General features: G+C 43.5%; 1 protein-coding gene and 1 long non-coding RNA gene across 3 annotated transcripts in view; one reads left to right on the forward strand and one right to left on the reverse strand.

Moving 5' to 3' along the window:
- ARL3 (ARF like GTPase 3) overlaps positions 1-11,606 on the forward strand; it is a 50,117-nt gene that overhangs the window by 20,519 nt on the left and 17,992 nt on the right. For both annotated transcript variants that reach the window (XM_085849747.1, XM_085849746.1), the window contains exon 2: positions 7,632-7,775. In XM_085849747.1, coding sequence (XP_085705873.1) covers positions 7,632-7,775 — 144 coding nt within the window. The remainder of the gene's footprint in view (positions 1-7,631; positions 7,776-11,606) is intronic.
- The window catches only part of LOC147015199 (uncharacterized), a 12,206-nt gene continuing 4,805 nt past the window's right edge, over positions 4,206-11,606 (reverse strand). Inside the window, exon 2 of the long non-coding RNA XR_015050237.1 lies at positions 4,206-4,366. This is a non-coding gene — a long non-coding RNA (uncharacterized LOC147015199). The remainder of the gene's footprint in view (positions 4,367-11,606) is intronic.

The raw sequence follows: 11,606 nt of genomic DNA on the forward strand, positions 1-11,606 counted from the left end.
TACAACTCCTCGGTACGCTTCCCGCGCGGGTACTAAGGTATATCGACATTCGGCGATTCACCCTATTTCGCGCGGGTAGAATGCGGACTGGGTTGTGGTGAGGTTAAACCCCCACCCGTAGCTAGCTCCTTGGCGGTAGTTCCAAGAGGGTCACATTGAATTGTCCGTTCCGGTGGGCGACGCGTCGCAATTTGAGTTACGTGGCCGATCGCATGCCAGGCGGGCCAGAATTCGTCACAAAATATACACACACACACACACACATATATAGATATGTATATATATATATGTATATATATATATATATATATATATATATATATATATATATGTATATATATATATATATATATATATATATATATATATATATATATATATATATTTATATATATATATATATATATATATATTTTTTTTTTTTTTTTAAAGAAGAAGTAGGCACTTCCAACCAAAAGTAACAAACTAGATCGATACCGCTAATTTGAGCAAAAAAGCAAGAATATACCCGGTCTCAGGCAACGTTTTACCAGCTTCACAGCCCGCTTCCTCAGGCACAATAGCCCCCCCCCCCCCACACTCAGCACGTGTCTGGTTTTTATTTCGATACGACCACTAATTTTGGGTCATGTGCTTGTGCTTGAGGTCAAATGGAGGAGTGCTTTTTAAAATTTTATTTTGCAAAAGCAAAATAATCGTCAAATCATATCATTGATGGGGTGCTCTGCTCTTTTTTGTTTTTACTTACATGTCATCTGATGTGGTATGTGTGTGACTGAGTACGTGTATGCACTTGTTGTTTTTGTGTTTCTGGGGCATGTACACGGCTGGTTTCGTGTCTGGGTTGGGCATGATGAGGTATTGGTTGTGCGAGTGTTGGGGTTCTCATTTGGTGTTGTGCACATGCGGATGTGGTGTATGACATTGAGTGTCGTTTGTTGCTCACCTTATCCAGCCATTTGCACTATCCAGTTTTCGCCATTTGCATTAGAGGTGTGCATTGTGTGGGTATGTTCACCATCTCCCCTGTTACACAACCCTCCCGGCTCTTCACGTGACACACTTCCAAATTCAACCTGTGTCGTTTGTTAGATGTGGTGTCGAGGACACGGGTCCCATCAAAGTCAAATTTCTGGCCAGATTGCAGGCACTGACATGTTTTGGCTGACTGGGTCACCTTTTCAAGCCTAATTGCTCTATCATATTCATCTCGCTGTTGTTTGAAATTTCTTCCAGTTTCACCAATGTAAAATTTGTCACAGTCTTTGCATGATGAGTGGTAAACTGCTCTAGATTTATCACCAGTTGGTATTGGGTCCTTTAGTTTTGAAGTGACATTGCGGATGGTGCGTCGAGGCTTGTAGGCGACGCCATTCTATGTGCCACGTACTATCCTGTCAATCCTTTCAGAAAGGCCCGGGTAGTATGGCAGTACACAGTGCCCAAGTGTGGCTCGCTCCTTCCGTTCTGTCCTTTTTTGGTTCTTTCAAGGTGGGGAGTATCCCCCTGTGAACCCATTTTTGAGCAGGACTCCTCTAACTAATCTGATTTATTTATTTGCCTCAGCTTTGGATGATGACACCGCCCATGCCTCAGCTGCCAAGGTCCGTGTTACACTGCGTTTGTGGGAGATTGGGTTGCAGGATTTAATATCCAGTAATCTGCTGGTGTGCGTTGGTTTCCTGTAAACTAAAGTGTTTCGGGAGCCATCAGGCTTACGGTGAACCTCCACATCCAAAAAGGCCAATTTGCTTTCTTTTTGAATTTCGATTGTGAAGTTAATGCTGGGGAATACCCAGCCAAGTTTTCCCAGTAGGTGGTCTAACATGTCTGTATAGACAATGGCGAAGGTGCCATGTATCTGTTCCAGTACCGTGGGAGCCAATTCTCATGAGACTCAAATATCCTTTGTTCGAGTTTCTCCATCACCAAATTTGCCACAACAGCAGAGATCGGTGAACCCATAGCTGTGCCAAATATTTGTCGGTAGTGTGCACCATCATAGATAAAGGTCGTGCTGTTCCGACACATCTCCAGCAAGCTCGTAATATCTTCAGATGTTCGTTTGCTGTTTTGACAAGCCATTTTCCAATCATTTGAATGTCTCAACATGTCGAGTGTGATGCTTCCTGCTAGATCGACTGGAATGCTGGTGAAAATGGAAACCACATTGAAAGATACCATTGTCTCATCATCTTGGATTGCAAGCTCTCTTATGCTTTGCACAAATTCACCACTATTAATGTTTTATCAGTCTTCCCAACAAGCCTACCAATGATGCATGCTAGAAAGCCTGACAATCGGTAAGGTGGTGCATTGACGAAGGACACAATGGGTCTCAGAAGGACATTGTCTTTGTGGATCTTGAGAAGACCATACAGTCTGGGTGCTGAACCATCGCTGCAGTAAAGCCAATTGTAGTCCTGGTCGCCCAGCCTGCCTGCTCAATTTAGCATGGACAATCGTGTGTTCAAGGACCGTTGTTGCTTTGGAGTTGGGTCAACAGGAAATTTTTGTTAAGTTTTACCATCCTCCAGTAGTGATATAATTTTACCATGGTAAGATTCCTTCTCCATTACTGCCACTGCCCTGCCCTTGCCTGCTGGTGCTTAGATCAAATTGTTCCTGTTTCTCAGACTTTTCGTAGCCTTCAGCTCTGGTACCGAGAGGTAAGGTTTTGGTTTATTCGTGTGTGTCAAGGCTCTGATTGTCTGAGCCACATGGTTCATGATCATCGTTTTCTCCTCCACCGGTAGATTGATAATTAACCTCCGCCATCGAAGATCGGAGGTTACTGTTTTCACCCCTTTCTGTTTGTTTGTTATCTTGCCAAAACTAAGTTTTTGCAAGATATGTTAGTCAGCTTGTATGTTTTTTTTGTTTTTTTTTTTGTTTGTTTGTTTGTCTGTAATCACGTATCGATCACTCTGCAGAGCACAGTTATCATTGGAAATTTTTGTAACTTCGCATATCAGAGGCCTATAGAGGTCCCTTTCAGCGCATAAAATTTTCAAGGTCAAGGTCAAAGGTCAAAGTCACTGTCGCAAATCAGGGGAGTCGACGAAACCCTTATTTTTTGAGTAATTTTGATCGGATCGTCTTCAAACTTCATGGGAATATAGTTCATGGTCTGGCGCTCAGCTGATTAATTTTTGGTGGTGATCGGCCTTGACCTTCATGGTTAGCGCTGGAGGTCGAAAGTTTTTGACCCCAAGGTCAAATTTTGAAATCTTAGGTACCATATCGTGTAATACCTCAAATTGAACACCTCGATGAGTGCTTTCTAGATATGTCAAGCTTGAGACATTATGACGTCATTTGGTGACGTTATGAGGCAAACGCATATTTTTCATGGTTACTCTGTAGAACGATTCTCATCGGAATCTCTCGTAGGCAGATATTCCTCAAGGAGTCACTCCTGGTGGATAGCAGCTCTGTTCACCTCAGTGTGACCTTAAAGAAGTCACACATGGTCTTTTGGCAAGATACGGGGGTCACCCTGCGGGTGACATTGGTTTTTGTTTGTTTGTTTGTTTGTTTGTTTGTGAACAGTATTACGGAAAAACTCCTCGACGGAGTTCGACGAAACTTGGTGGGGGGGGGGGTTAGGTATGGTCCAAGGATCATGCCATTAGATTTTGGACTTTGTGCACTCATACAAACAACAAAAATAGAGAATTTTTTTTTTTTTTGCATTTCTACATGTTTTAAGTGATTTCCAACCTCCCCCCCCCAAAAAAAATTGTTGGAAAAAAAAAATTTTTGCAACTTTTTTCTCAAAATTTCGATTTCTTTTTTTTTACATTTCTACATGTTTTCAGTGATTTCCAACCCCCCCCCCCAAAAAAAAAATGTTGGAGCCCCCTGCCAAAACAAAAATTGTTAGAGAAAAATTATTTTTTTTTTTTTTTTGCATTTCTTCATGTTTTAAGTGATTTCCAACCTCCCCCCCCCCCCAAAAAAAAATTGAGAGAAAAAAAAATTTTGCAACTTTTTTGTCAACAAAATTTCAATTTCTTTTTTTGCATTTCTACATGTTTTAAGTGATTTCCAACCCCCCCGAAAAAAATTAAGAGAAAAAAAATTTTGCAACTTTTTTTTCAACAAAATTTCAATTTCTTTTTTTTGCATTTATACATGTTTTAAGTGATTTCCAACCCCCCCCCCCCCCAAAAAAAAATGGAGAAAAGAACTATAACTGTCAGCACTGTTGACATATTTAATGAATAAGATATAAGGTTCACTTGATTGACCCAGCAGTATTGGCGGCGGAGGTTTTGCATTCTCCTGAGTGCTTTTCCTCTAGTTGATAATGGTGGACTCCACAATTGCAATGATCCAGGCCACAGGTATTGATTCAGAGGTTCTGCAGAGAGGAACACAGGGAGGAATTCCAACAAAGGATATTTGAGTCTCATGAGAATTGGCCACACAGTAATGGAAAAGTTATGGAGGTGACACCTTCACTATTGTCCATACAGACATGGTAGACTGGGACAACTTGGACAACTTATTCCCCAGCATTAACTTCACAAACAAAATTGAAAAAGAAAGCAAATTGGCCTTTTTGGATGTGGAGGATCACTGTAAGCCTGATGGCTCCCTAAAGACTTCGGTTTACAGGAAACCAACCCACACTAGCAGATGACTGGATTTTAACTCCTGCAACCCAATCTCCCACAAATGCAGTGTTGCATGAACCTCAGCAGCTCAGGCATGGATGGCGCAATCACCCAAAGCCAAGGAAGTTAAAGAAATCAGATTAGTTAGAGGAGTCCTACTCAAAAATAGGAACAGCGAGGGGATACTCCCCACCTTGAAAGAACCAAAACGGACAGAACAGAGGGAGCCAGACACACCTTAGCACTGTGTACTGCCATACTACCCAGGCCATACCACACACAAAACACACACACAAAACACACACACTCACACACACACATACACGCTTGGCTGATATCGGCAAAAACCTAAAAACCATGAGTCGCTTTCACCAAAAAACAACGTTGCATTTATAAAGACATTTCAGGGATATATTCACAAACATTAATCTTTATAAACAGCTGCGTGTGACGGGTGGAAAAAAAATTTGGCTCGCTAATTTAGGAAACACATTAATATGGCAAACGGCTCAGAAATTGGGTGTTATTTCACAACAACTCGCTCAGGTGACTGAGCACGAACCACTCACTCAGGGTGACTGAGCATGAACCACTCACTCAGGGTGACGGAACAAGAACCACTCGCACAGGGTGACTGAGCACCAAGCACTCGCACAGGGTGAGGGAGCACGAAGCACTCGCACAGGGTGACGGAGCACGAAGCACTCGCACAGGATGAAGTAGCATGAACCACTCGTGCAGGGTGATGGAGCACGAAGCACTCGCTCAGGGCGACGGAGCACGAAGCACTCGCTCAGGGCGACGGAGCACGAAGCACTCGCTCAGGGCGACGGAGCACGAAGCACTCGCTCAGGGCGACGGAGCACGAAGCACTCGCTCAGGGCGACGGAGCACGAAGCACTCGCTCGGGGCGACGGAGCACGAAGCACTCGCTCGGGGCGACGGAGCACGAAGCACTCGCTCGGGGCGACGGAGCACGAAGCACTCGCTCGGGGCGACGGAGCACGAAGCACTCGCTCGGGGCGACGGAGCACGAAGCACTCGCTCAGGGCGACGGAGCGGCACTCGCTCAGGCGACGGAGCACTCGCTCAGGGCGACGGAGCACGAAGCACTCGCTCAGGGCGACGGAGCACGAAGCACTCGCTCAGGGCGACGGAGCACGAAGCACTCGCTCAGGGCGACGGAACACAAACCACTCGCTCAGTGAGTGAACAATTCGCTCAGAAGGACATATTGCGGTGCCACTATTGACTGTAAGGTGTTCGGCAAGTGGCTTAAGCACTCATACAAACACCATTTAAATGGTTGATAATGAATGATTGGTCAGGCTGTTGCTGCATGTCATATCAGATCCCTTTAACTTTAAAGCCGGTCTTCACCACGCATGCAGCAGTTAATGAAATAAAATGAATTTGTTCAAATAATTACTTTGTCCACAAAATAGTTGCAGCTTAATGCAGAACAACCCTGGAGACATTGCAAAGTTCAATTACCCATGAAATAAACATTGCAGATAATCCGCCATCTTTCCCGCTCTTCTGTGCACGCATCACGTGGTACATCGGTTCGGGGCTGCGCAAACGTTATAACTTTTTTATGTCCGTTTTTTTAACCAGATTTGCTTTAATGCCCTGTAGAGCACCTCGGGAAACTTCCAAAAATATAGACAGATCTGGCAGGGGCTATGGATAGGCAGTCCCTGTGGGACTGGGGATAGGCAGTGAATGCATTAAACCATATAGCTCAATGAAGCTTGTTGATTTTGAAACGTTCCTACATTTTTTGTCACTCAATATAATTCTCGAAACAGTAGAAAAAGATAAGTTCATGGTTTGGAAATTTCACTTTTATTGTGTATCTATAAAGAAGGAGGGAACATAGCCTAGCTTGCTTAAAGCAAATAGGTATATCGGCTTAGTTATAAGACTCGTTATTTCTTTAAATTATCAGACTTCACAACTGATTTTGACACTTATTTGGTCTGGATGATATCCGATCCTCAAAACCAAAATAATATTTCGGTGATATACTTTAATTAGTCCATGAGAGTAGATCATGGAAAATCGTATCACATCATGCATGAAATCGCTCCAAACTCCTCATTTGAAAACAATGGTACTTATAAAAGAGATGTATACAGCAATTTGTAGCTATGATGAACAGGCATTCGATAATGAGGGAGGAAAGGGGGGGGGGAGGGAAACTTTATCGTTAAGAAATCGTTGCAGCCTGTTCCAAGTCAAGGCATGGTTGAGGAGGCCAAAAAATATGGCGGCTTCAGACCCCAGGCAGGTTACCGAGGATACGCCTTAAGACCACATACAGTGAGGTGGCCAAGGATTACCTGATGAAAGATATAATTGAATAAGGCCGTTAATTATCTTCAAAATAGGTGTTTTCATTAACCCAAACACCCAATTTTCACTCTTGCACTTAGTTGGTGTTTTCTTTGTGTGCATGCAAAGTTTCAGGCTGCTCGGTTTTATAGTTTTGGAGTTACGGAGGAGACATACTGATGCGCGCGCGCGCACACACACACACACACACACACACACACACACACACACACACACACACACACACACACACACACACACACACACACACACACACACACACACACACACACAAACACACAAACACACAAACACACACACTGACATTTGACACACACTGATATATATATATATATATATATATGTAGTATGTTTGTGTACTTGTTTTCGTAACCCTCATTAAAAAGATTTGCCAACTTTATTTTCATGTCCATCACATTACAAAGTCATAACAACGGCAACAATGGTCTCTCTGTTGAGATTGTTGTCGGTTTAGTTCCAAGGTTTGTATTGCTGGCCATCCTCTTATTGGTGTTCCGATAGTGTCCCTGCAGCCAACAGTATTGATGTGGTTCATTTCACCTTTACTCCATTCAAATTGAGTGAATCTCAATCACTTTATATGTTAAAGATATTTATACAAAAAAAAACTTTTGTGTGAACATATTTCAGGGTCTGCTTTCTATTCTTCGGAAATTGAAAAGCACTCCTGACCAAGAGGTACGCATCTTGCTGCTGGGATTGGATAATGCTGGCAAGACGACTCTTCTGAAAACGTTGGCATCTGAGGATGTTACTCACATCACACCCACACAGGTCAGCCTTTCTTGTTGGGTTTTTGGATGACAGTTGCTCACAGGGTCATTGTTTTCATCAGTTTGAGTCACAAATTAAACTCATGATTACGACCGCAGGCAACAATATTTCATTTGAAAAAGCAGCTGCAGATTGATTGATTCCTCTGTTTTTCGTGACACTCAATTTTCATTGCATTCAAACTGTCAGCAAGATGAAAATTACTTTCCTGTTTCTTCAAAAAAAATTCCTGTTGTTTCACGGTAAAAATAAAAAAATCTGCTGGATAATTGAGGTTCTGCTTTTGTCAGCATTTTGTGCACATACTGGTCACGTCCTCATCATAGAATGATCATCATAACACAAGTTCTCCTAATAGTTTCACAGTCGTCAAAAGGTATGAAATCCTGGTAAATTCACAATGATGTGCTATCAAAGTTTGATACTTGCATCCACCACCGAAGGAGGTGCGGAGGTTATGTTTCCACCCCTGTCTGTCTATCTGTGAACAGGATATCTCAAAAAGTTGTGTACAGATTCACACAGAATTTGGTGGAGAGTTTTTTTGTGTGACAACGACGAAATGACTGTATTTTGGTGAAGATCCGAATCCGGATCCGAGAATTCTTCAAGTGATTCTTTACCATTGAGTGATTGGGCTAAAACCAATATATAACACAATATCTCAAAAAGTTATGGATGGATTCGGCTGAAATTTGGTGGACAGGTTGTGTGTATGATAATGACTAATTCAATCGATTTTGGTGGAGATCTGATTCTAAGAATTTTTAAAGTGACTCTTCACCTTTGAAATATGAGACCAAAAACGATATATAGCATGATATTTCAAAAAGTTGTTGACGAGTTATGACAAAACAAGGTGGATGAGTTGGTTAGGTGACAAGAACAAGCCAATTTAATTTTGGTTCAGGTCCATTTCCAGATCCGGCCTGGAAGTGGGATACAAAATGTAAACTGTTCAGCCTGGCGGAGATATGCGCTCTACCGAGTGCCATTCAGATTACCGATGTTTTTACCCCTCTTTGTCTCTCTGTGTGCAGAATATCTCAAAAAGTTACAGACGGATTTGAACAAAACTTGGTCGACAGGTTGGGTGTGTGGCAAGGACGAATTGATTTGAATTCCACACCATTATAAACTCTGACACCCTCACCATCTTATATCCATCCCTCATCGCTGTTTATTGAAACCTGTTGATATGATTAAAATGATATGATTGACTGTGACATGCATCAGTAGTGAGAAAGTGCTTTGCAACTTAATTGGGTTTCTTATTACAGAGGTATTTAATTACTTTAATTGGGCTGGCATCAATAAACATTTGTCAAACCAAGGCTTAGAATCATATCATTGGTATCTCCTGCGATGAAGCTCACTCTCTCACTGGAGGCAGGTCGGTGGTCTTTCTATCTTCTGCTGTCTCCTCTCCAGCCTTGCCACCCCCCCCACCCCCTTCCCCTCTCTGTCTGTGATCTGTCCCCCCTGTATTTCCTCAGGGCGTTCAAGGTCCACACAAAAACCCCTCTTCTGGTGAAACTGCCAAAATCAAGAATTACTGCTCACCTTCACTCTTTCATTCCTCTTTTTCCCCCACCTTTGGAAAAAACTCCCACATTCTGTTCAATCCACCCCAAACCCAACTCCTTCAAATTCCCTGTTTTCCTTCCTGAAAGTCCCTGTCCTATCATCTTGTTTACCCCGTGTACCCTGCCCCATCCCTCTCCCTTCCTCAGATATCATATTGTCTTTGTTCCCCACTAATTTTTGCTTCCCACTCCTGCCCCTCTTGTCTCCTGCCTTGTTATATGTTTCTGTGTTTTAGCTCTTACACGAGCCTTGACTTGGTATCCAAAAAAAAATCCTTTGATGTGGTGAAATGTCTCGATCCACTAATGGCAATTTAATTGAAAATGTGAAAACGTACACTGCATTTCAAAGCTGTCTTCATTAATGTACATTTTCTGTTACGTTTTTTTTTGGCACTTTGTTGTTAGTATTTGTGCTATTCCACTGCTGAGTTGTTCTCCTGGTAAGTTTTACTTTGACTGAATCATCCTTTGGAATATGAATGTTCCTCTAAAATACATATTCTCTTTCCAGGAGTACGATTTGCTGTAACTGTCTCCTCTGTCTCCTCTTAATGTCTGTATTGTTGAGTTCCAGGAAGTACTTTTGTTTGCTTATATTCAGTGTTCCAAAAGCTCTTGTAACCACTGGAATCACTTATATTGATATTTTATATTCTCTGCAGTTCCAACTAGAGGTACTGGTATTTGTTCATCCACTCTCTGTTTTGTTTTTTTTCCAACTTCTCTCTCTGGTATGTGCAAAAGTTAAATATATATATATATATATATATATATATATATATATATATATATATATATATATATATATATATATATATATATATCAGGTCAGGTATGGGAGCATGTGCCAGAACAGCGCGTCGCTGCGTCCACTTTCCGCCGGTACTTCAGGGCCTCCGTCTGGCCATCCCCCAGGCAGATGCCAGGCCCATCCCCATCTCCTTGAGATGATGGTCAACCTGCTGCAACCACGAGGCACGTGATCGGCCCACTGGCCTCCTCCACTCATGAGACTCCCTCGCTGAGAGAATCTGGTGAGCAGGATCAGCATCAGGAAAACGATGAGAAAATCTCATCCGAGTCTCTCTCAGCAACCGCTCGTTGGACACAAAATCCGACCAGCGATAGCCAAGGATTCTCCGAAGAGACCTGGTACCAAAGGAATTAAGTCTCCGTCTCAGATCCTTGGTCAGAGTCCAAGTCTCGCATCCATAGAGCAAGACTGGAAGTACTAAGGCCCTGAAGACTCGGACTTTCGTCCTCCCGCACAGGTACCGGCAGCGCCACACCCCATGATCCAGTGAATCCATGACTCCCCAGGCCCGACCCAGACATCTATTGACCTCTGACTCGCAGCCAGCAGAGACATGAATATCACTGCCAAGGTAAGTGAATCTCTCCACGACCTCAACATCCTCACCACAAACAGACACAGACAGGACAGCAGCATCCAAGATGTCACCGAAAGCCTGGATCTTAGTTTTGACCCAAGAAACCCGTAATCCCAGCGGCTCCGACTCCTCATTCAGCACCTCGAGGGCCCCCAAAAGGATGTGTAAAGTCTCCGCAAAGATGACTGCATCATCTGCAAAATCAAGGTCCGAGATCTTGACATTACCAAACGATGCACCGCAGCTTGATCTCTCTGACATCCTCCCTAAAATCCAGTCCATACAAGTGCTGAAAAGTGTGGGGGCCAGTACACACCCCTGAGGAACTCCAGTAACAACTGGAAATAAGTCAGAGATGGTACCACCACACTTCACAGCACTCTCACTTCCAGAGTAGAGTTCAGACATCAGCTCGATCAGTTTTGGTGGCACCCCACGAAGACCAAGAATCCTCCAGAGGACATCCCGGTTCACTGAATCGAACGCTTTACAGAGATCAACATAGGCTGCAAGCACCCCCTGCCAAAACTCTCGTCTGCGTTCGGTGAGGACACGAAGGGCAAGGATACGGTCAATCGTTGACCTCTTTGGTGTAAAGCCTGACTGCTCTGGACGCTGGTGCTCAAGCAGATGGTGGCGAACCCTATCAAGAATTATCCGAGCAAAGACCTTGCCCGGCACTGAGAGCAGCATCACCCCTCGGTAGTTGTTGCAGTCTTGGCGATCACCCTTCCCTTTCCAGAGAGGGACAACAAGGCCCCTCGTCCAGTCAGTTGGGATGATGCCTGTGTTCCAGGCAGAGCACAAAACTGCATGCAACGACACGAGTGCAGCACTTCCACCAGCCTTGA

The sequence above is a fragment of the Eptatretus burgeri genome, chromosome 12, assembly GCF_056783735.1.
Source record: "Eptatretus burgeri isolate ZD-2024b chromosome 12, Ebu_testis_v1, whole genome shotgun sequence".
Taxonomy (NCBI): Eukaryota; Metazoa; Chordata; class Myxini; order Myxiniformes; family Myxinidae; genus Eptatretus; species Eptatretus burgeri.